The sequence below is a fragment of the Gallus gallus genome, chromosome 4 (assembly GCF_016699485.2).
Source record: "Gallus gallus isolate bGalGal1 chromosome 4, bGalGal1.mat.broiler.GRCg7b, whole genome shotgun sequence".
Lineage (NCBI taxonomy): Eukaryota > Metazoa > Chordata > Aves > Galliformes > Phasianidae > Gallus > Gallus gallus.
In genome coordinates this window covers 24,954,168-24,980,253 of record NC_052535.1, presented here as the reverse complement: position 1 = coordinate 24,980,253, position 26,086 = coordinate 24,954,168, and the positions used below count along the sequence as shown (strand labels likewise).

At 40.3% G+C, this 26,086-nt stretch overlaps 1 protein-coding gene across 11 annotated transcripts in view; it reads left to right on the top strand.

Annotated features, from left to right (window-relative positions):
- CLCN3 (chloride voltage-gated channel 3) overlaps positions 1 to 26,086 on the top strand; it is a 60,530-nt gene that overhangs the window by 12,246 nt on the left and 22,198 nt on the right. For 6 of the 11 annotated variants that reach the window (XM_015285384.4, XM_004940931.5, XM_420400.8 and 3 more), the window contains exons 2-3: positions 1,753 to 1,928; positions 25,884 to 26,041. In XM_015285384.4, coding sequence (XP_015140870.1) covers positions 1,769 to 1,928; positions 25,884 to 26,041 — 318 coding nt within the window. In that variant the 5' untranslated portion in view covers positions 1,753 to 1,768. Of the gene's footprint in view, positions 1 to 1,752; positions 7,087 to 13,272; positions 13,444 to 13,480; positions 14,193 to 25,883; positions 26,042 to 26,086 lie in introns of those variants that run through there. The other 5 variants (XM_004940930.5, XM_004940929.5, XM_046940722.1 and 2 more) reach the window with 4 other exon arrangements.

Genomic DNA, 26,086 nt, shown 5'->3' with positions numbered 1-26,086 from the left:
TGTGAATGGCAGTAGTCACATCAGAACCCATATGGATCTGAGGATTGATTCTGTTACCTCCATCCCCTCAACACGACTTGGTTCACAGCTACCAGTGCAGAATTTTGTGTTATCACCAAACTGCTCGTGCTGACAGTTCTATCTGCAGCTACCCAGCAAACTTTGTCACTTAACTTTTCATTCCTTCTTATAGGCAACTTGCTTGTTACTTAGAAGACTGAGCTGTCTGCCAGTGTGGGAAACCTGTTTCACATCTGCAAATAACTCTTTGACATCGGCCAACCAGTTCAGGTCCTTCACAAGACTCAGCAGCTGAGTAGAGGAGAGGGATTGGAATTAGAAGTCCTGTAGTCTATTTTTAGAGCTGCCAGCTGGCTGGATGTTTATGGTGGATATTTTAGCTTTTTAGCAGTTACAGTGAATGGTTGGAGAATGTGAGGATAAGCAGAAGGAAAAATGCATAAGGAAAAGATCTGGAGAGAGATTTTGGGGGGAGCATCTCCTTCCATTGGAGGGAATGAGATATTTCCTATTACTGAAAAAAAGGTAGATTATTCTTTGTCATATACTGCTTGTGAATACAAAATGTTGTATTAAAAAGCAGTCGTTGCTATATATTATATATTGCTGTATATAGTACAGTTATTGCTAAAGTGCTATTAATTGTAAATTTCTTTTCCCCATATATGTTCTTGGGAAAACAATACTAGAAAGTCTTTGGCTTTTGTTGGAAAGGCAGAAGCCTCATAGCCCTTAATCCAGGTGGACTGAGTGAAATTCATGCTTTTTAAACATCCGTCTGAGTGAAAATATCACAGTCAGGATGGTATGGAATAAAGATCGGATCTCATTCATACCCCCTGGTTACAGTTGCAATTCCAGCTTAGAGTAGAAACTTGGAGTGAGGAAGACCTTGCTCTGGAAACTAAGAACTTCTCAAGAGAACTGCAGAAGTGTTTTTGGTAGTGCTCATTGTTCAGGTGTTGTCCTTTGCATTTACTTGAAAGAAACTTCTTTCTGTTTCGGAAGCCAAGATACTGACTGAAGTGAAGGAGGATGTCGCATACTTCCATAGCTCTATGACTTTTCTGAGGTTGAGCTGTTAGGTGCTAATGAAGTGTGATGATGTTTGAGAAATGACAAAGACATGCTTAGGATAAATAAGAGCATGGAATCAAGATGTGGTCATGACTTAACTCCTTCCTGATCAGGAAGTCGTTTCTGTGGTTTTCAGTTTGCAGGGCAAAGGATTGTATACAGAGGTAGATGTGTGAGTTCTGAAAGCTTTATGTAGACGTGTGGATTTTGAATTGTTGTCCCTTTTAATATTTTTGCTTTTCCTTGCAAAACAATGTGAACAATTGTGTTTGTGGGATTACAGCTTTGGAGTGTTTGAAGTGAACCAGGTGGCAGGCTAAGGAGACGCAGCACAAAGATCAAATCAGTTTTGAGCCTGAACACGGAATGGATTTCATGCTACCGCCGTGGTGTGGTGCAGTGCACGTTTTGGCCACGTTTACTGCAAGCGGAATACTTTCTTAACATCATTAAACATAGGAGAGCCCACAAAAAGTGATGAAGAAGCATCAACCAGTTAAACGTCAGAAAGTGTTTGTTTAAAATGCTTATGTAATACTCTGTATTACTGCTACATCTTTGTAACTTTAAATAGTGTGATCATAGTATTGTTTCATTTGATATAAACATCAATCTTTTCTGAGTTTTCAAATATAAAATGTTTTCTTTATGTAGGTTATAAAGCAGCTAAATGGAGTCTGAGCAGCTGTTTCATAGAGGCTACTATCGAAACAGTTACAACAGTATAACCAGTGCAAGCAGCGATGAGGAGCTTTTAGATGGAGCGGGTGTAATTATGGACTTTCAGACCTCTGAAGATGACAATCTCTTGGATGGTGATGCATCAATCGGTAAGTTAATGTTAATTTAATCTTAAAAATTGCTATTGGTTGTGTGTGGGTTTTTGTTTTTACGTAAAACAACCGTTTTTCATAACTACTCAAAATTTCCTTTTAATCTCTCCTTCAAAAGGATGCTTTCAAGTTGAAAGTTGTTGAGAATTGTCCTGTGTTCTTGCTTGTCAGTCGCGTTATATGGAACTACTTCTGATGTAAGGCAGATATTAACTTCTGGCAAATGACAAACTCTCTGTCAAGTAGGGGAGAGGTGACTGTTCTGCAGCTATCTAGTTTGCTTAGCTGTAAGAGGTTCTGAGGCATTACTGTCTTCGGTATTTCTTTTTACACAGAAATCAACAGATAAATCTGTTTCTGCTTGATTTAGATTTATATATGCAAAACAGAGGCGAAAAATGTGTGAGCAGAGGTGTTAGGAGCAGTGCAAAACACCACGAGTGAAGCTTTGACTCGGTGAAAGGTTGTAAAGAAAAAAGTATTGGCAAAAGTATTGAAGTTATGCAAAGAAGAGAGAACTGAGAAACTCTGCCTATTTATTTCAAATAGATTGGTTACTGGAGTGAAAGCTTTAACATTCTCTTAGCAATGATCAAAGAGAAGTATATAAAGAAGGGAAAGGAAGTAATTTCTGATAAACATAATTTAGTTATATATATACTCTTGTCATTTCCTCTCGTTTTATGTAAAATTGAACTCGGCCTCTTGTTTTATTTTTGATATCACCCTTTATTCTCCCATTAACCCTGTTGTGTTCCTGCTCTGCATGCTCTTTCCTCTTTGCTATACTTAGCACTTTGATGTTGCCATTATACTTGAGAGTTGTTGTAGTGTTGCAAGCATCCTTCTCCTCTGTCTTCTTTATATGTTATCAGGTGTGTCTTGCATGCACAGCTATTTAACTTGTATGCTCATGCAGGTATGAAAAGGCTTGGCACACTCTATATGCATAAAAATTCCTTCTACTGACTTACTTGGAAAAACATCAGCATTAGGAATTGAAGTACTTGGTAGTTATAAATCATAAGTGAACAGTTGTCTTCTTTGTGTACTGCATATGTGTCTTTTTTAATAAAGTGAGTGCCTTGCTTGTTTAATGTGATACTTCTATACAGAAAGTCTGAAACTACTATGGTTATTATTTATATAAATCCTCTGGGTCATTTCAAACTTTAACAAGAAATGCAATTTACAGTAGAATAAATAGTTTCAGAGCCAATATTCTGCCTCTTACTTGCTGTGACATCATATCCATAAATGGAGATAGGTAGATGAGATGATAATTTTGTTTGCAGCATCAAAAGCAATATTAATTGCTGTGTATGCTAACAGTTCCAATCTTATTGTGGTACTGAAGTATTGGAATGTGCACTAGGATGTAAATGTTAATGTAGTTTCTTTACTGGAATTGAATTTTTTTTACTAATGGCATATCTGCTTACCACAGTTCTGGTCATGTAGCAAGACGTTGCAGTAGTAATAAGCACTGTACCTAAATGAATGGTGATTTATCTTTATGCATGGCAAATGTTTTCTAGGGAGTAAATAATAGTAAATAGCAGTAAATCAGAATCTGTTGTAAATTTTCTTCTCAGGGGTTTAGGAACATACCTCCAAGAAAAGCTTTAAGTAAATGCAGGAAATTAATACTTGTGGTTCTCATTCCTTAGGCTTCTAAACGTGTAAGGTGGTTCTTTTGTGTGTTTTTAATTCAGCAAATCATATTGACAAGACTGAACAAGCACTTCTGTGACAGACTACGTGTCTTTTTTTTTCCTGTAGTTCTTCATCACTGACTTTGGCAGCAACTGTTTTTTTGGGTTGTGGTTTTTTTGTTGTTGTTTTGTTACATACTCTCCTTCTTTAATCTTCCTGTTACTAATGTATTTTTGTTCTGTTGAATCTCAGTACAGATGAATTCACCATACAGGGACTGGCTTGTTCTGGTAACTGGAACATCTCATGCTGCTCAGCACTGCAAGAACTACGTGCAGCCCTTAGGTCTAGTGCTGTGTTTTAGCTCATGAATCCTGCCAAAATCCCCAGCCTGATTTAGATGTTTATTTTGATTGTACATTAAGTCTGTAGGTCTGGAGGAATCTGTGAGCCTGGTTTCTTATAGAACATGTCAGTAGCATATCTCTACTCAAAAGGATTGTGAAGTAATATAGGTTAATTGATGGCTGCATTGCTATAGAAAGTAAGCTTGGAGTACAGATGAGCTTGGAGTACAGGCATGTATTTACACTACTTGGAGAAGTTATCGTGGACAGTGAAGTATTTGCCATAATTTTACAGTCAATGTAATAGAATGCGAAATGATAGATTTTTAAAACAGAAGCCTGTGCAGCAAGGGGAAAATACTGGACTAAGGAATTATTTTCTACCTAGTGATCACTGAACCATAAACTGTATGTACATTTTGACAGAAGAAAAGCTAACAATGTGGAATTTCTTAATTAATTGTAGTCTTCCTCTCCTTGTTCGTAGGGTAGTAAGTTAACGGAACAAACATCTCCAGTAAGCTTGGTAGGTCCTTCAGCTGTCAGGACAGTTATTCAATAGAGCCTGCCAATACTGCCATTCACAGTAACAGTCACACTTAACTGCGACTTACAAAGCCAATGAGGCTGTTAGTCAGTGGTGAAAGCACATGGGAATGGGAGGATATTGGGAAGGAATACTAATGATATATTCTACTTGTCTCATGTGGGAAATTCCTTTGTGTTATATAGGCCTAAACATGTGAACATTAGCTGGAAGTAGTGTTCAGAAAGGATTAGCACCTAAGCTTGTGGGTATCTTTATTAATACCTCATTGGCAGACATGTGCCTTTTTTTGTGTGTCACTTTTGATTTTCAGTTTGAATGGTTTTGTGTAGTTCCATGTGGGAGATTGACTGCTGGTGTTTTACCAGCATTTACCAGAATTATATGAGGAGATCTGTAGTATTTAGTTAATAAAAAAAAAAAAAAGAAGAAATTACACTGGCGTAGTACTGGCGTAGTTCAGTATTTTCCATCATTTTACAAGAGGAAAAGATACTGTCTCTAAGCTGAAGTGGAACTTTCAGCACAAGAATGTTTTACCAGATTTCTCTTTTAACTGGTAGATGGATTAGGGGATGCAGTGTTCTTTTTCTTGCAGCATAGGCTTCCCTTGCCTTTCTTTAAAATCTGAGAGACTCAACTGTTGGCCACTGGCTGGGCATGAAGATTGTGTGTTCAATTTTTTTTTCATTTTATGACTGATTTCAACAACAAGTGAGGTGAAGCTGAGAGGTTTCCATGGTTTTACTTAGAATTGAGATTCATTTATATGATGTAAGAGAAGACGACTTCAATTTTAACTGTTGCTGAAGCGTAAGGCAAATTCAGCATGGAGGTGGATTTCTGTAATGTTGTCAGACTATGGTTTTTTCAAGGCACTGACTGAAATCAGATGATTATGTGCACTGAAAATGGTTTACAAACACAAACAAGTGATCTTGCTGGTATTTACATGTCTAGGTACTTTGATCTGTCTGTGGTAGACTGTGTCCTGAGTGAGCTTGGAGCTCTTTTCAGTAGCTATGCTGCTTCTTGCTTCAGTTGAAGAAAGAACTGAGTTGCTTATATTGTGACTTCAGCGTGAAGACAGTTTACAGTCTGGCATATGGTGTTAACGTAAAATTGGCAATAGTTAACCTTAATATGACAACCTGTAAACTGGTAATTCAAAAGCTGCTGCTAGAGTTGCTCGTACGTGCTTGCAGCGATAGCAGCACCACTGCTGAAGAATATATGCCAGCAGATAATAATGCTGAACACTGCAGACACCCTAAACTGTCCTTACCTATGAGCTGGAGCCCTTTGCCTAAAGTAAGGTCCAAAACACTTAGTTTTTAGCCTCCTAAAGGGGCTTTAACCAGTAGCACTGAAATGTGGCACAGTCAGCTAACATAGACATTATTTGAGGAACAGAATGTAATTTTCAGCAAGTATGGGTGGTTCTATATAAAAAGAAAACATTATCACACAAGAGGTTAAATGTTCAAGAAAGATCTAGAGATTGTATACTTTTCCAACAACACATGGATGTGTATGCTTTTTTCTACTTGGCAATCACTGATTATGTAAAGAATTCAAAGAAAAAGAACTTTTCCATTAAGAACTTCAATGCTTGTTATATTCTTTGCACGGGAAGATTTCATTAACTGTTTTGTTAACCACAACTGATGCAAGCAAAGCCTTCAAAGTCATTTTGCACCATTGATGTGGTTTGTTTTCTGTACACGTAGTATAAAACTGACTTTGACGTACCTCTTTTTGAAGTTATATACAACCTGTTTTCCAAATGAGTAATATTTGCATTAAAAGACTCATTGTACTTCTTAGGTAAGGATTATATTTGCTCTCACGTGATTCCATACAGAAGGGAGCTTGAAATAATTTGTACCTATCATGAGAGCAAGCATGAGACAGCTGGTTTGTGTGAAATGGCTCAGTGTGTGGTTATCGCTTACCTACTTCTTTCCTATCTAATTGCAGTGAGAGCTGCAGACTTTTTGCCTGTTTTTCTTATTAGTAATGAGGCTGAAAATGGGATATCTGACAAGATAGAACCATGCTTTCTTTTACCTTTTTTTACTGATAGCGCGTGAAGTTAATTCTGTTAATCTGTTTGGAACACAGGCAGCCATGCCCTGTGGTTACGTGGATAACTAGCTAATCAACAAGGTTCTTCCTTCCAGGACTTCAAAAATCCCTGCCAGAAAACAGTAACAGAAAAGTTAACTGGAAGATTCTTGGGTTAATGGGAAGAGGGGTCAAGGGGGAAAAAAAAAATGATGATCTTAGTTATTGGATGTGTGAGTTGTGGGTGTTGGAAGAATCTTTTGCATCTTACCTATTCATCGTCATGGTGATTCTCCTTAACTCAAATGCCATGCCTTGAAGTTGATCCATAAGATTTTTTTATTATGAAATACGGTGTATACTGTGATCTGTTACTTTTTTTTAGTGTGATTATTTGTCTGCGGTCTGTTGGTTTTTTGGCATGATTATTCTCCAAAATGAAAAGTCATTTCATCCTTTTCTAGTTGGACAGCCTGTAGTAGTTTTTCAGCATTAGTCTGGGCTTCCGCTGTATTTAAGGACTCATTGTGCTACTTAGGTAAGGAACATATTTTGTTTTTCTACAGCTTTAATGACCTTTTATTCATTTCACTGTTGCTTTATTCTCTCAGATCAGTTAAAGGATGTGGATACGGTTTTAACCAAGTCAGTGTCAGACTCCAGTGTTTCCTGCATAGGCGAATATTTGTGCTTAGTAGCCCATTAATAACTGTTACTTACAGCTTTTCATGTGCATGGACGGCACGGAAATGTTACCCTGGAAGGGAATATCAGTATATCTCTGATATACAAGAGCAGCTATACTGGGTCAAACCACAGGCTGACCTAGCTCAGCATCCTGTCTGACAGAGATCCAAAGTACTTAAGGGAGGGTTAAAACAGGATGTGTGAGTACTCCTTCCTCTCTCTGAGTGCTTTACAGCAGTCTTGTTTGGCTGAGGGCCTTTCTATACCTAGTGGTGGTTTCTAGGTTTTTAGTTCTTATCAGGGGATCTTTTTTCCAATGAGTTCTTTTTGTGAATTAGTTCTTTAGCATGGACACCATCCTTTGGCAAGTTTCAACATCTTGTGTGGAAAACTATCACCTTTTCTTTATTTTGAACGTACATCCAGGTATACATACTGTTCAGAACAGCTATAACTGCCAGAGTCTTGTCTTGACTAGGCTAACACAGACTGTGCATTAACATGGACAGACACACAGGCTTCATCACTCACCCCTGTACAACCTAATGGCTTAAACTATTCTTTTTGTTGATAGCTGTGGAAAATCTTTTACTGAGACCTAGGGTTTTTAAGGGGTGCTATGAAGCTTATTGAAAAGAAATGGTTGTTGATACAAAATGTTTGATATGAAACTAGAAGGAGGTGACCTTGAAACTAGGATGACTTGATTGTCTTGTTGAATACTTGTACTGTTATCCATTGGCACAGGGATTAGCACATGGATGGCATAGTGCTGTCCCTGTGAAAGGTGGTAGTTCTCTCTCTTTTAAGGCGATAGAGAAGAATCATCAGTTAAAACCCCGTGTCTCCCACCAAAAAGAACCACGTTAAAGCGATCATTTAATTGGGGTAAAGCAATGAACAGTGTATTAATCACCTCTGTGAAATATACCAACCAGTTGTAGCTTATGTTTTTTCTTCCTGTGTACAATGTATACTTGTTGGGAAAAATTTGCTGTCCTTGCCTTCTCTTTATAGTGCATTTGATCCTCCAACTTTGTAGCTCTTATTAGAGAAGATGGTTAAAAAAAAGTTAAAACTGTTTTCCATTGCTACTTACTTTCTTCCTTCCTCTCTTACCTCTATTCTAGGTTTTGGTTTGCTTAGCTGGACCTTGCAGCTATCTCATGATTTGAATCATTTTTATTGCCTTTTTCTGAACCTTTTCCAGTATCTTTGAGGAAGGGATCAGAACTTCACAGAGCATTTGGAAGATAGACATGATGTGGAAATAAAGGTCTTCAATTTTATTCTGACTTCTGGGTGTTGAGTTCATAATTTCATGAAATTTGAGTATGCCTGGCATAGTGTAGTATTCTTCTTAACTAAACTGGTGTTGATACTGCATCTGTGTTCATACAGCTTGTGTATGTATGGAGAAGATTTAATAGGCATGAAGATAAGAAGTAAGCTTAAAACATATGTGGCGCAACTGGGGAGCTGTGTACTGATGGTGCAACTCGAATGTGGAAATCAAACTGCAAAATGAAAGTACTGGCCAAAAACAAACAACCCTGAAGCAGAAAAAGGCAATCTCGCAGATAAAGCCAATATCTTTACATGCACTTAGGTAAGAGGAAAAATGATGTTAGTAGCAGAATTTTCACTGTTCCTATAGGAGGGAGAAATAAACGTACAGAAAGCTGCTATGCTGGTCAGGCCATCTTCCTACTAAGATGCCACATCTTCTAACCAGTGAGCTGTAATTACGCATTTAGCAGGTTGAAATGTGAAGAAGGGAGGTGTCCTACTGCTTTTTCACCTTTGCATTGTTTTCTTTTCTTTGCCTATCTTGTAGAAGAAAAGACTCAAAAAAGATAGGCAATAGCAAATAGCTAAGAAACTCAGAAAATGAAAGCAACTTGTTCTAATGTATGCAGAAAATAGCATGGTCTCATTTCAAAATCTTCCTTGTATGACTCGTACAGTAGAACTGGATTTTTTTTTACTGGGAATGTAATGCTGAGCAATTTAAAAAAAACAGAACAAACAGAAATAAAAGTCTCATGGCTGATAGCTCTATATAGTCTGATGACAAAGGTTTGCTTCCACAGTCACTGGGGCACAGAACAGTGAGATGGACAAACCTGGAAAGAAGCGTAAAGAAACCTGAGGAGAATAGTTTTGCCTTTTGGGTGGAGATGTCAAAGTAGTTTTTAGGGACCAAAGGCTTATATTTTGTATGTTTTATTTTTGGTGTTATGTGCTAATGTTGGACCGTGTCTTCATTATTTGACCTGTTTTAAATCTGTTTCTTTCTTGTACTCTAACATTTTGCCTGGCAGAGGGGAGCCTTTGCTCATATTTCACTGACACACAGTGAAGTTCAGCTGCCCTAAGAGGGGAGTCAATCTCACAATTGATTACACAATGTGCTTGTGGCTGTGTGACCTGTTTTACTGCGTTGTTTGCTAGTTGGGTTTGACTTCAGTTATCTCTTGTGTCTGGCCAGTGACAAAAAGCACCACTGGAAGTTACACCACGTTGTAAAATATAATTGAGGAACCTGTGTTCGGCCAATGAAGAAGCAAGCTTGTTAGGCTCAGTCCTGGAATAAAGTGTTCTCTGCAGGGTGAAAAGATTGTGAGCACAATTAAATAACAAATTTGCAGGAAACAAGTAATTATGGAAAAAATGAAAGTCAAATTAAGAAGACAGACAATTTTCTTTCTGTATAATAAAATGCAAATAGAATAAAACCTGGAATGTATTACCATTAAACACATTCCTCTGGGCTTCCTTGACTCTTGTTTTGTTGAAGCCCCATCTGCCTTTAAGAACGTAGCAGGATATGTTCTAAGTTTGTTTGCATTTGCATTGCGTTAGGTCTGAAATTTCCCTGCCCTGGTGTGTCATTGAGGCTTTTGATGAGGTGGCAGTGGAAACAGTAACAGGTGTACTGTGTACTGTGGCTTGATACAGAGCTGGGGAGCCTTTCGCCAATACTGTTGTGGCTGAGCTCTGGTTTTATAATGAATGAAATAAGTTTGGGTCTCTGTAATTTGGAAAAGAAAGAAAAAAACAACAACAAACTGCTGTGTCTGATCTGGAAGTGTGTGCAACTGAACCTTTTCGTTCTGTTTTTCCTTCCTTGTGATTGTACCTTTAAGTTATTTTACCCTGGACCTGTCTGGGAACTGGGAGAAGGCTGTTTGTCCTTCTTGTATTGTCTTTAGTTTTCTTCCTCCTGTCCTTGTGGGACCCAGACAAGAAAGCTTCGTGGTTTTGTACCAGAATGAAAACAGACTGAGGGGGCTGCAGGATCAGTACACTGAAACAAGTTAGGTAAAAGGAGACGTCAAGATGGCAGAGTGATTTGATCTGGGCTAGATTGGTCACATGGATTGAGAAAAGGGTGAATGAAAGAGGAAATTAGAAACAGGGCAGGAGAATAAAGTAGGAAGGAAAAGGAATTGAAGGAAAAAAGAATGGGAAACAGTAGAGTTTGGGACACTTGGTGTGTTTCGGTACCCTGTTATAAGTGGATGCTTTCATACATGACCATGAACTGAAGGTGTATATGGATTGAATTAATTTCAAAATGTTTGGTAGAATGGCTGTTTTGTGAGATAGCTCTTGTGTAGCATTTTCAAGATGACATTATCTTTTAGCTGTTGAAGGAGGAGCTTTTGTTTTGAGTAATAGGGAAGAAAATGACAGCAGAGTCGCCAAAATCTTTTGCATCAGTCACAGTGACATTTGTAATTATCTGGCACGTTTCTGTTACCTCTTGTTAGTTAAAATCAGCATCATCAGCCTTACACCACATGTCTGATAAAAGACCTGATTTTAATTTTCATTACACAATGCAATGAGATTACACGCTCTGTGATTAGAATAAATCATGTAATTGAGGGAACAGGAGATGTTTGCTTTATATGTAGCAAGGTGTTTGGCTGACTTAAACTCAGCTTGGTATGATCTGGTGGCATAGTGCTTCACAATTAAGATTCTCTCTCCAGCCTTGGCTAAGGAGGCTTTTGCAGCTTTGTAATGCTTCCCTTCTTTCTATCAGCCTTGGTCTGTCAGCTGAAATCACCTTTTGCTGGGTCAGTCTGATCTGGCCAACCTCTGACTTGTTCGTATATATTCAGCTCCTCTATCTTATGTGTGTTTTTCTCTCTCTTCTTAAGAGGAGGAAAAAAAAAAGATGTGGAGGAGGAGGATTAAGGCAATTTTCTTCATTCTCACTGTATTTTAGAGGTGTGTCATCCAAATACGGTGTGATATTTCCAGAACAATGGACTTAAAGCTCTTGTCTGCAAAGATTGATGCATCCAAGTGATGCTTAACCATAATATGTGCCTGTTGAGAACAATAGGAGCACTCAGGTGTATGAAGTTATTTGGGCAAGGAGGATTCTGGGATAGAGGCCTTGGTGTATAATTGTTGTGATGGAAGAGAAAGAATATCTTGAAAGTATTGAATTGTATGGACTTAGAGAAGTGGGGAAGGGAAGAGGCTGCCTTCCTTAGATCAGGGTAACTTGCACAATATCTTTTTCTTTTTTGCTTTGTTGTTTAAAAAAACATCAATAATAAAACACCTCTCATTGTGGTGTAGGGAGCAGAATAATACCTGCCATGGTGGTGGTTATAAACAATGGGAACACGGGCTGCTGGTAACCGAGAAGGGAAAATGACTGTTGGGCTTTAACACTCTTTAACAAAGAACTGTATTTGGCAGCTTATCTACAAGCAGTGAACTTGAAAGAGCTTTTGCAAGTTAATATTAGGTAGGGTCTAAAATGTATGAAGCAAGCACAGAATTGTATCAGTTTTACATTGAAGACTTTGCTATTATTTTTTCCCTTATCTAAAGTTTATCAGATACAACTTCCAGCTAGTTGCATCCTCTGCCTTTTGCAATTCGGGGTGGATTGTAGACTTCTGTGGAAATATGCCTGTGTCTCAGGGCAGCAAACAAGTTTAGGCTAACAGGCTGGCCATTACTCTGCTGTATTGCATTCTTGTCTGTTCAGAGGCCTTTGGTAGCAGTATCTTAAACTAGCGGTGATCTTCCGGACTGTGCTATGAGTTATTTGTAACCCTTATTTCACATTTTCTCCAACGTGGAGTTGAATTTATAGCGTTGTCTCCTGTGATCAACGTACAGTAAATGCACCAACAGCTCATTCTGTAAGGGCTCTTTTTTCAGATTACAAAAACTGTTGCCGTGGTTTTCCTGCTGCAAATGACTCTTTATTAGAGCCCTCTAATAGGATTACCGACTCTTTCTGGTTACTGTCAGGATACGGAACAGAGAACGTGCAAAGATTTCTTGCACACGTGGGTTGGTGCCAGCTTTGTGCCTAGCATTTCTATGGGACTTGGAGCACTTTGTCATCACGCAGTGTAATGTAGCTTGGAGCACGGGTTTGTTTGTTGTCATGGTGGTGGTGTTTGTGTGTGCTTCTTTGGCCTTGGAGCTTTTTAACACGAATGTGGATGTTACAGTGACTTCATACCTCAACAGTCATCACAAAGCATCGGCAGAGACCAGCCCGTCCTAGCTGGGTGTTTGGTGGCCTGGCTTTGCTGTTTTGCACTTGTGATTAAACCTGAAGATTTGTTCCTCGGGGTTCATTGTTCTTGTGTTTGAGGGCTGTCAATAGAAATAACGGGGACAGGCTTCCCCTCCCCCAGCGGTAACGCATCGATTTCCATCTTTTATGTCCTTTCCAAATAAACTACGCTTACAACTGCTTAACCGTTCAAAGAAGACCCCGCTGGAGCGGCTCCGGGAAGCCGAACGAAATGAGCTCAGAAGCCTCGAGCCGGGCGGCGGCCGCTGCCTGCGTCCCCCCGCTGCTGCCGCCCGCCGGCCCGGAACCGCAGGGCTCGGGGCTCGAGCTGCTGTCGCCGCGCTCCTTCCGAGCGGCCGGAACCGTCCCGCCGGGGCGCGGCACCTGCGGGCTCAGGTAACGGGTGGCGGCGGCGGCGCTTCCCGCTGACGTCAGGCGGGCGGGGCAGGGCCGGCCGCTGCGCGAGGCGGCGGCGGGTAGGCTGGGCCCGGCCGACATGGCAGCGGCGCTGCGCTGAGCGCCCGGGCGGCCCTTCCGTCGGCGGGCGGGAGCAGCTCCTCGCCTCCATGGATGCCTCTTCCGACCCGTACTTGCCCTACGATGGCGGAGGAGACGGCATTCCGCTCCGGGAGCTGCATAAAAGAGGTACGGGGCGGCTGAGTGCGGCGGGTTCCGGTCGCGGCCGGCCGCTGCTGCCGGGGGGAGGCATTCGGGTCCGGCGGGCGCCGGCGCTGCCCGGCGGGCACAGCCCCGTCCTCGGCCGTTCGGCCCGGCCCTTCTCCGCGCTGATTAGCGAAGCCATGTCGTCGCACAGAGCGGAGCTGTGGCTGCGACCGGCCGCATCAGCGGGAGCGCGTCGAGTCATTAGTGTCGGGCCCTCCGATAACCGAAACGCAGTGCTTGTGAATGGCTCTGCAGTTGCCCTGCCCTGCGTGCTTGTGGGCTCGGCTCGTTGGTGGCGTCTCTGATAGCGTGAAAACAAAGCTGTGCGGGTTGCAGCGTGTCAGTCGAGCTGATGGTGCTGAGCTCTTACGGAACCGGAGCTTGTGGCGGTTCCTCACGCTGTTGCTTGGCCAGGAAGCCGATTAGCAGCAAGCCGGTGTTAGCAGTGCCGAGAGAAATCCTCTTGTGAGCTCGCCTTTTGTTTCTTACTGCGCATTTCAAGCAGAACGCGTTTCTTAAATATTTGGTTTTGTTGTGGTGAGAAGTTGCAGTAAGGATGACTTACGGTTATGTCTTCACGTTCTCATGTCTCCTTTTTTAGCTGGACCTGACAGCTAAGCCGTTCTGTTTGAGAACAGCGCGTTTCTTGCTGGAGCTTTGTTTAAATTGGCTGATCCAAAATCAGGAAGCGATCAGCGTTTATGTGTGCTGGCAGTGGCGTTAGAGAGGAGGTAGGATGAGAACAAAGATACGTTTCGCACAGATTAGTATTTTTCCCTGTACTTCAATGTATCGTTACATCTTTCCTCATAAACTCTTATTTCTGTACGTAAACTGCAAAACACGTTATTACACTTCAGAGCTCTGCAGATTCTAGTTTGATGTTTGTTGAAATGTAATCTGGCATCTAAGTAGTGCCTAGCTTCTAGATGGTCTACAAATTCTGTAATGTAATTCTGTAATTCTGTTGGGGCCAGACTGAGTGTTCATGCCTTGGTGACGTTGGTAGGTGCCAGCAAGAACCGCCCGCTGTGATGTGTCACTTTTTGCAGTTCCATTGGATTCTCTTAAGGCTTGTACTTCTGATATTCCAATACAGTATTTCAAAACCCCGTCTTACTGGTGCTCTTCTTCTATTTACTATAGCAAACGTAGAGGAAAACCAAACAGAACTCCATAATTGTCATCGCTGCCATAATTTCTTGCATATCTTAATTTGTCAAGTGCATCTGACTCATAGGAAAAATGATTCTCCAGACCTTACAGTTTGTGCAACAGATTTCATTAAAATTTGCTTGTACTTCACGCTGTTCTATAATACCACAGTAATTCTTGTTACTGTCATTTAGCTGCCAAAGCAAGGCTTAAAATGCCAACAGATAAAACCAGAAACCTACAGTATTCTTAACATTTCTTTATATTATCTGTGAATGTGGAATGGGCCGCTACCGAGGTGTTTTTCCTTGCGAGGTTCTTGGAGCATTGAGTAAGAAGCGAGGAGAAAATGGACAGATATTGAGAGAGAACAAGCTTAGTTGTTCAAGCGTGTGGAATTTTTTTCCTTCATTTGCATCCTGACAGTACTTAAGTCCTGCAGAGTAACGTTCATGTCTTGCAAAACTGCTTTGTAACAGCAAAGCATTTGTTGCACTAATTCATGCAGTGGCTCACCCACAGTGCTGCACCCCAACCATGATGAAATGACTGTTTAACTCATTAGGGGATTTTAAGATTTAATTAACAGACTTTACTAACATTTGGTGAAGTGAAATGCAACGTATTATTATGTCTGACCCACTGATTTGCATTAGGAAGGTAATTTTGTTTTCTTAGTGCAAATATGTCATGAAAGATAAAATATGAAGATTCTTAGAATATATATTGATTAGTTGGTTTATCTTTCCCTAAAAGAGCAAGTAGTAAATGGGAGAGGGTGAAGAAAAAAAAAAACCTAACAACATATATTACTGATACTTTTAATCTGGACTCTGTTTAACTTGCTCTGTCACGATACTTTATGTAGTACGGAGCACCTCAGTTCAGACCTCATTACCCTCTGCGGTATACTGAAATATAACTGCAGGAACTCAATTCTGGTTTCGTCTTTGGTAGTTAAAAGTGCTATTTCTCTCCTTTTGAAAGCATTTTGCAGTCCTGATTTGGGTTTGCATAGATGAGAGTTAGCTGACGTACGCATTTTCAGAAGAATTTATAATATAAGCCACTTACTTTAATATAAGTATGTTTTTTCTTCATGTTAGTTGTTTCCCCTTCGGTGTATTTGTGTTATTCTTTCTAGCTGGACCCATTTGATAGTGCCCAGTTACCAACATCTTGCTTATCTTCCAACCATTCATGGACATGTTTGATTTCCATCCTCTTTTATTTTTTCCTTTTTTTCCCCCCTCCTAAATAAGCATTCACTTTACCATCCTTTAGAAGTTTGAAACATGAGCAGTAGCAGTACGTTCCTAGCAGCCAGGTTGTCAATAATAAAACTGGAACTCCAGCAAGCTTGGGGGTTGCTAACCCGATCATATTTGTTATGTATACCTAAGCACGTTTTCCATTTTGGAAGTCCTTAATCCAAATGAATGAAATGCTATGCTGTTAATAATTTGCAATTGAGCCGCTAGGCAGGAGATATTAAAAACATGCACGTGAAGAGCAGCATACCACATTCCACCATTTTAGTAATTTTTTTTGTCAGACAAAACAACTTGCAATATACTTCATTTGTTGTGCACTAAAGGTCCAACTGCCACTGCATGAAAGTGGGGGTCACAGTATCCCACTGCTCACAGTATGCTATTAGCAGTGTGGAAATCATTGCCATGTACTAGTGTCTAGAAAGCTAACGAGGAAATCAGTATTATGCTCTTCTTGGGCCTGAGCATGCCCTGACTTGGAATAATCGTATTAGCAGAATTCTTATTTTTGTTGCATCCTGTCTTTGCCTTCCAAGGGAATATCTAAGGAGCTCTTACATACATGCAGCAGCATTTACAAATCTGATTATCTAAATTTTGGTTGTCTTGACTCAGTTAGCTTAGATGCTAGATTGCTTTCCTTTTGTAATGTTTGCTGTACGTAACTTCACGTATCTTTATGCTTTTTTCTTTTTCCTGCACTGTCCATCTCATTTTTAATCAGCAAAGTTAACAGCATGAGGATCCCTGTAATGCTTCACTTCCGCACCTGAAGTCACTGTTTGTTACAACATGGGCTCCGCTCTCTGTGTAATTCAAGACAAAAGCAGTCTATAATAATAAAGCCTTTTTATTCCTCCTACATCTAAGAAACTAGAACTGATTCTTCCACCTAAGTAAAAGCCAAAGCTATTTGTATTTTTCAACATGCGATACATATTGAGCAGTATTTTACCACTTTGCCTTTTTCTCAGATTCCTGTGTGCTTACAGTGCATCCGGGTCTACAGAAGTCTTTGCTTCATGCTGAGGTGCCCCCGTACAACTTTGTTAGCTCCTACTTTTTAGAGACTTTTTTTTAAACTAGATGTTCTTTTCTCCCAGAAGGAATGAGAGGATTATCACTCAATGCTTCGTAAAGCATTGTGATTGTTTTCCCTGTTCTTTAAATCTTGCTCAAAGTTTTCCTGTTTTCCTTATATATCTTATATTAGATTTTCCAGCTGATTTTTTTTTTCTCCAGCTGCTATATTATACTCATTTTGTATGAGTTTTGGTTGTAAAGCAGAGAGCAATTTGTAGCTGGTGAAACACATGATTTGATGCAGTTTAGGAAATCAACTTAAAGAGGCTGAAAATTCATAACTGTACACGAAGGGTAAAGTATTACTTGATTTCAAAGACGTAATGGTCATTGATTATCAGTGGTAGTGAATGATACACTCTGGCACAGATTCATAGAATTGCTGAGGTTGGAAAAGACCTTAAAGATCGTAGAGTCCAACCACAACTTAACCATACTACCCTAACTCTAACAACTCTCTGCTAACTCATGGCCCTGAGCAGCACATCCAAATGGTTTTTAAACGCATTCAGGGATGGTGACTCAACCACTTCCCTGGGGAGCCTATTCCAGTGCTTAACAACCCTTTCTGTAAAGAAGTTGTTCCTTATATCCAACCTAAATCTCCCCTGGCAAAACTTGACTGTATTTCACCTTGTCCTGTCACCAGTGAGAAGAGACCAGCCCTGCTTTTCCTATAATCACCATTTAGATACTTGAAGAGAGCAATAAGGTCTCCCCTCAGCCTCTTCTTCTCCAGACTAAGCAGCCCCAGTTCCTTCAGTTGCTCCTCGTAGGGAATATTCCCCAAGCTCTTCACCAGCCTTGTTTCCCCTCTTTGGACCTGCTCCAGCACCTCAATGTCTTTTCTGTGCTGAGGTGCCCAGAACTGAACACAGCGCTCAAGGTGAGGCCTCACCAGTACCGAGTACAGAGGCAGGATGACTTCCCTAGTCCTGCTCACCACACCATTCCTGATACAAGCCAGGATATCATTGGCCTTCTTGGCCACCTGGGCACACTGGTGGCTCATATTCAGCTGACTGTCCATCAGTACACCAAGGATCTTTTCCATCAGGCAGCTTTCCAGCCACTCCTCCCCAAGCCTGCAGGGTTGCGTGGAGTTGTTGTGACCAAAATGCAGGACCTGACACTTGGCCCTATTGAGGCCATACAGTTTACCCTGGCCCATTGATCCAGTCTATCCAGGTCCCTCTGTAGTACCTTTCTCCACTCAGGCAGATCAACACTCCCTCCCAGCTTGGTGTCATCTGCAAACTTACTGAAGGTGCACTCAATCCCCTCATCAAGATCATTAATAAAGATGTTAAATAGAAGCAGCCCCAGTACCGAGCCCTGGGGGACAGTGCTCGTGACTGGCCACCAACTGGATTTAACTCCATTGACCACAACTCTTTGGGCCCAGCCATCCAGCAGTGTTTCACCCAGCAGAGCGCATGCCCATCCAAACCAGGGGCAACCTGCTTCTCCATGAGGATTCTGTGGGGGACAGTGTCAAAGGCCTTACTGAAGTCCAGGTAGACCATACTGACAGCATAGCATACTGTGCTTCACATACTGAAGTTTAGAAGTTATTTCTAGCCTTGAAAAGACAATAATGCTTAATGGTTGTTTTTTTTGAGTGATTACTGACAAATTTAAATAAATTGCCAGTTGTTTCCTTTTTTTTTCTCCTCTCACTGAAAGCCTTCTATTTTGAAGTCTGAGTGTGGATACGGAAAGCAGCTCAGGCACTGATATGTACCTTGTGCATACAAATCTTCTTTGTTGTAAGTGTAAACGATCCTTATAGTATGCATTGCATTCAGGACTCTTCCCTGACTTCGTTCCCCTTGCTACCTAATGCCCAAGGACACACGGGTGAAGCAAAGCCTTGGATTAGTATCTGGCTTCTGGAAAGATACAGCCCCTGCTGATTTTAGCACTCAGCAGGTTTGTATGGGCCTGTCAGGGAGGGCTTATTCCAGCCTCTGGTGTAAACTGATTAGCTTCATTTTCACTCACAGCAGTACATTTTTTTCCTCCTTTCACACCGCTTAAAGTAACCCAAATGAAATACACTGCATGGATGTCAGCCAGAAGGACTGCAGCTGAGTAGCGTACTGTGTAGTTGTGCATCTCCTGGAGAAAGGGATGTGTGAGCTGTAGCAAACTAGTGTGTTAGCATTAAGTAGATTACAGAGAAACACCTCGGAGAGATTGGGTCCTGTACTTGTTCTGACATTGGTTCAGTTGTCACAGAATTATAGAATTCCTAGTGTTGAAAGGGACTTCTGAAGGCCATCTAGTCCAACTCCCTGGCAGTGCACAGGGACAGCACAGCTACATCAGGCTGCCCAGGGCCTTATCCAGCCTCACCTTGAAAGTCTGCAAGGATGGGGCATCAACCACATCACTGGGCAACCTGTTCCAGTGCCTCAACACCCTCATGGTAAAAGACAAAAATCCTTATATCTAACCTGAATCTATTGACATTGTTTATCTATTTTGTTCACAGTTTTGAAACCTTTTTAAACAGTCATCTTTGGGGATTTTGAGCTCTGTGAAACAGATATTGCTGTATACTGGCTGGACATTAATATTGATGTAGGAGTTCTGAATTGTTTCCAGCAGAAAGACATAATTAAAATTTAACAAGACCCCAAGGATCCGTTTATGTATTTTGGTGTAACTGGTCTGATAGTTTGTTGCTGTGGAAAAGAGTGAGCCTGTTTACCATTCCCCATCTCTTCTCTCTCTGTTCTTGGCTGGAAGCACAGCACCTTGGCTCTAGGTCCGTTTAATGGCAATTATGCTTTTGCCTACTTAGTTGCATTAGCACGTTAGACTGGTTTACTGTGCAGACTCATGATGTGACAGAGCTGATCCAGGGGTGAGAGTGGAAGTGTATGCCCAAGAGTGGGAGGTAGAAATGGGAAAAAGAAGATGAGCTCAGCCTTGCTGCATTGCTGTGTCCTGAGAGGTGTTTCATTTCAGAAAATGCTCTAAGCTGATGCAAGCTGAGTATTTTGTGACATGCATTCAGAAGATGCAGATTATGTGCTGTATGATGTATGTAAGGGGTCTTAGAATTTATGATAATGTTCTGGTCTCTTGCTTACCAGCCACCCTCTTGAGTCTGGTCATGTTCATGTTCTGACTTCTGTGGAAGCTGTGTCCATGTAGATTTCTTCTATAGTCAATATTGGGTAATTGTTCAGATAAGCACGTGGTTCAGAACCTCATAAAAATCTATTATACGCTGTTTGCTTACCCAGGAAACACTATTTGAGTATTTGTATTAAATATTGATGTTCTGCTGAGGAAACAGTCAGGAAAGATTCTTGAACAGCTATGCAGGAATTGGGAGCATCAAATATGTTATAAAAACCCCTTTCTTGTGTGAAACAGTATACTTACATAACTGAAGCATGTGATCCCTCATTTCTTAAAGTTTTTGAGTGTTGGGAATCATAATGTGGAAACTGGAACCAAGTGCATCCCCAGAGGAGAGAACCCCAGGAAGTAAGAACCTAGATCAATTGGCTTTTCAGTTCTTTATACCAGGGACAAGGATAGGAGTACCCTAAAGACGTTTATGATCTAATGAATTCCTTCGCTGAGCACTTGTTTTGGGAGATCTGTGAAACGATCTGTTTGGACGTTGTGTTGAGGGACATGGTTTAGTGAGAACCATTGGTGGTGGGTGAATGGTTGGACTGGATGATCCTGTGGGTCTTTTCCAACCTTTGTGATTCTGATTCTATGATTCTAAATGAGAAATGCAACCTCACGACTGTCAGCCATTAACGTTTTGATTTATTAGTGCTCTGAAATGCTTTATCTGTGAAACTTTTGAACTGTGTCACAGTGAATGAGTCAGTAATGATTTGCTCTTGTTCTAAAGGTATTTGTCTTTGCCTTTTTCTTTTTAAAAGAATTAGCTCAAAACAGGTATCTTCCTTTAAAAACAAACAAACAAAATCCGGGATTGAATTGGCAAGTGAATTCTGGCAATTGAAGTTGCCAGACTATGAGGGATCACTACTGCAGGAGGTAGAAGTACCTTACGTAGCACATTACAAATGCTTTGTAATGTACATAAATCAACTTTTAGTCATGTGTTTTGTCATAGTTTGATTGTCAGTCAATATTGTGAACAGCTTATGTGAGGCATTTGTATAGAGTGTAAGGAAAGGGAGATTCCTTGCTTCAAGGGGGCAAAAGGTAAGGAGAAAGCTGTAACATCTGAGACAACTTGTGTGAGTATAGCAAAATATTCATTTTGTAATTTCTTGATTCCTGCCTGGAGACTAGCCAAACAAATGTAAGTTGGATCAGTGTTTGGAGCCAATGGCTGTGTTATATCTGTTCATGTTTAGAGGGAAATTATGAGGAACAGTGTGGCGTATGACAGTTCCTGCAAGGATTGCTTTCTCCATCAAGCATCCGCACAAGTTATTTTGGATGGTATTTTTTCTTCTCATTTACAAACAAAGCACTTCTTGAGAGATGAGTAGTTTTATGCCGTTGGAATCTACTTCCCTTTTCCAGCTTTGTCCATGGTTTTGCTGTACGTTGTTCTGATCAGGCCTACCAAGATGCAGCGTCTTACAGTTCACCTGAATCACAGAATCACAGAATGTCCTAGGTTGGAAGGGACTCGTAGATCACCAAGTCCAACTCCTTAGCACTTATTACAGGTTTTTATTCCAGCATGTTGCAAGATACTTTATTGAAACTACCGGAACTGGGAGCTTGGAATCCAACTAAGACAGTCTCAACATTTGCCTCTTCATATTCATGGTTTATTTTGTTGTTGGATTGTTGGTTAGGTCTGTGGAGGGTTTTGGGGTGTGTGTGTGTGTGTTCGTTGGGTTTTTTGGTTTTTTTTGTGGTGAGGTGAAGATGCTACAAAACATTTACTTCAGTAGGCTGTGTAAAATACTCCTCAGGGCTGTGATTCTGATCATTAATTTGGACATGTTATTGCAAGTATGCCAGTAGTTAAAAAGCTGAGTTTCTTGTTTGAGAGTTGTGACTAAATATGAAGTTGTTTAATCAGTTGTACATGTGTTGGTTGCTTTTGTTTTGTTACTCCACTTCACTTGAAGTGATATTTCATCACTGCCAGATCTGGTTGCTGTGTAAGGATTGTGCTGAAGGCTTGGAGCTGTGCACATGGAAGGATTACAGAAGTCAGTTACCTTCCTGGGAATAGGTCATGACAGACCAACAGGAGTTGAATCACCTGAAAAAGGCAATCCCCCTTCTCAGAAGAAGCACATTACTTTTATTGTCTAGAAGCTTTTAAGGTCTGCAAACTTGCAGTGTGTGATGGAGAAGCTCACTAGCTGTGAGCTGAGAATACAGGATTGGTGAATATGCTGGTGGGCAAGAACTCTAAGGAGGGCCAGCTAACTTGGCTCCTGAAGTTTTGTGAAGTGTGGAAGGATTGTGCCAAATTCACTTCATAACATTTCCTATGAGTTATATTGAGGGTCTGAGATGAGTTACACTGAGGCTCTGCGGGAAACAGCATGTTATTATTTGCCTCCCTGTAGTAACGAGTTAGTTTGGAATAACTATAATAACAAAAGTTCTGCTTGTCATTTTTGCTATCAGCTTCCCAGTCTAGTAAAGCTTTAAGCAAACTCATGCATAAGAAGGAAAAAATAAATAAGACTTTCTTTATAGCCAAATTGCAACTTAGGTATGTGCATCTGGAAAATGGTGTTGGTATAGCTAGAGGCTGTACAAGGTATTAATTACCTTCTGTGGTAATTAATAATTTCCTGCTTGGAGGCTAGACTGTTGTGTTGAAAAAGACATATGAACGATAAGGATTTAAACACAGTCTTTAAATTGAAAATAAAATAATGAAGGTGGCATGACAATGATGAAATTTTGCATGTGTTTATGCTTACGAACATCATTATAGTCATAGCTGGAAGGAACTACTTCTGGAGTGGAGTGCTAGAGAAGGAAGGAAAGAAAGGGATGCAGACATTTGAAAGGTGTTGAATATTGTAAAGATATATTTCTCTAAATTCTGCTTTGGAATACTTGTAGGCAATATATCATTATATTAGCTAGAGAATGTCCCATCCTACCACTGTCAGACTGTATCTTACATACTGATTGTCAGCTCTTACACAGTTATCCTCTTGATGCTCTTCTACAGAGTGGCCTTTCTACCACACTCTAGTGCAGAGTGTCACTGCAGTCTGTTTCTCATTTGGCACAATATAATAGCTAATGGGCTGCATTCAAGCGCTGTATTTAAGGAAGTCACCTCTTCAGCTTCACATCTTGTTCTGCATCTCCTCACTACCATTCAGTAATCATTTGTATTCCGGTGTTTGATGTGCCACACGTATCCCATCCTGTGACTTAGCAAATGCTGGCAAAGTGTGGAATTGGCACAATTTCAGTGGCATTTTTATTTTGTTCAGGCAACAGCCATTCATTGTTATCCTGCGCAAGTGCTGTCTGTACAATGTGTGGTGCAATCCCTGATGGTTTCCCTGGAAGGAATCTGGTTCTGCACCTTGTGATATATATCAAATCAGCCACTGCTGTTTGTGAGGTTTTCTAGCTCTCAGCTGCCCTTTGCCCTTACGTTGCACAAGGCATACTCCCTATAGCCTGATACTGTTTCATGTATAGCAGGACGTAAAACCACGCTCTGGGGCAAAGGCAAGCTTTTGTTCTACTGTGCTCACCCAGGTTCTGGAAACTGCTTAATTTCAGTGAAATGTTACAGATTAATAATTAAGCTGTGGCTGAATTGTAGTGTATGTCCCCTTGCTTTGTGAAAGGTTAATTTCATGTAAAAATAATACTTTCAATATGCCTTCTGGTTGGTTTTTTTTTTTTTTTTTTTCCCTAAGTTCTCAAAATTTGAGATCTAAACTAATCATTGCAGTGTGACTTTGCTTACTGTCTCATCCAGGAGATCCTACCCTTTTGAGGAGTCAGGTGTGTATGTTAGACTTCTTTCCTAGTTACCAAAATTGGAAATAGCGAGAGAATAGAATCCCTTATCCTAGAGCAAGCTTTTCACATTCACTTTTCACATTGTTGTTAAGCTTTTATTAACTGAAGCACAGGTAATGCTTCTTCATATCTGCTGTAAGAGTCACCAGCCACAGCTTTGGGAAGAGACTTTGAGGTTATGGTGGAGAGTTGTTGAAGAATTTAATATGGCTTAGACTGGAGGAAAAAACAATTGAGAGCCATGTCAGCCAGGCTAGCATGAGAGATGTTGGCTTTGTTGAGGAGGAGTCTTCTGCATTTGCATTCATCAACATTAAATATAAATTAAATAAGTAAATAAGTAAACTAACATTTTTATAGAACTCTAAGCTTGTCTATATATAAACAATGAAGTAAGGTTGTCAATACAAAACCACAGTTTTTTGTATCTTGAAAATTTTAGATTGCATTTGATCTTAGAAGGATTTTTTATTATAATTTTCTTGTCTTTCACCACTAAGGAAACATCCAGATAAACACTGCATTATATAGCAGCTGTAAACAAGAGCTCTTGAGCAATAGGTGGTGGAGGCACACCTTTAGGCATGACTGTAATGCTTTGTGTTGCACTGTTGTTGCTAAAGTTCAGGCTTAGCAAATTTAAAGGGAAAAAAGTGTACTTTAAATGAACTTTCATTGGCAGTTGTTGGTTAGGGCTGGCGCTGGTGAACTTGGCATTCATAGCCTTTAGAAACAGTTTCCAGGTTGGATCTTTGAAGATTTGTTTTGATGTGTTGAAAAATCCTAATGCCACCAAGAAGCTGAGCCCATCTGAGCTGACAGTAGCACTGGCCAACTTGTGATTTCATCTTTAAGAGTAGACATTATTGTGGTATACTGTATGCATTGGCCAAATACAAATCATTTATTTAATTATTTATTTTTGTGGTCAAACAAGTGAGAGTAACTACTCTTTAAATCATCCCTGTCAGTTTTAACTTCAATATAAATGTTCTCTTTATGGCATTTACTGCTGCAGAAGCACTCAGGGTGGGGGAATGATGGCCATGCTATAGCCACGCTACGTTCAGACAGATATCCAGAAGAAAATTATACTTGGAGTCTGTAAATGTACCACAGGAACTCAAAATATAGAAAGATATTGCAGAATTGCTGACATATGTAAGCTTAAAAGGACAACAACTTTTTGCTCCTCTTTGGAGGAAGGAAAAATTCTCTATAGTCGTCATGCTCTTTTTAGTCTGATCACTGAAAGAAATACTACTGGGGGGTTTTGCTGTGTAAACGGGCTGCAAAGGAATTAGGATGAAAAATTGGTAGAAGTCATTTTCTATTTAGAGAATTTCCAACTTTTCATGACGCAGGTCTGTTCTGTGAGTTGCCTGAAATAAGGAAAAAAGCCCACAAACATACTTGCTTGACTTTCTTTTACTTTCTAGCTGCACTCATATGATCTGTTGATAATACTTTAGGTTTAATTCAGATATGTAGGAGAGTGGTGAACAACAGTATGAATACTGAGAAATAACTAGCAACTTGAGGTGCTATGAACTTCATATACTATCTGATTTTGTTTTCTTAGTCAATTTTTCCTCTAGCTGTTCATAAACAGAAATAAATTTCAAGTGAAACGCGTCTGAGCCACTCATTTTTTCACCTGGTTCTACTGAAATTTCTCAGGAGTCTGCACACAAAGTGGAACAATACTTTGACTGTGATTCATTAATCTCTATTTAAACAACATAAAAGATGAAGTTGCTAATGTGAAAATTTAACCTACAGTTGAATGACAAAAAAAAAACAGCTAAATGAAATAACATACACGTATTACAGGAAGTGTCTTAATTACTTGCACAGTAATTTTATATGCTGTGTCATGAACGTTAGAGTACTCCAGTTTATTACTGAATTTTTGTCTTTCCTCTGCCACAGGAACTCATTATACAATGACAAATGGAGGAAGCATCAACAGTTCAACACATTTACTGGATCTTCTGGATGAACCAATTCCTGGAGTAGGAACGTACGATGACTTCCATACCATTGACTGGGTTCGAGAGAAGTGCAAAGACAGAGAAAGGCATAGACGGGTACATGAGATCAATAACAATACTTGGAAGACATGTTTATTTGGG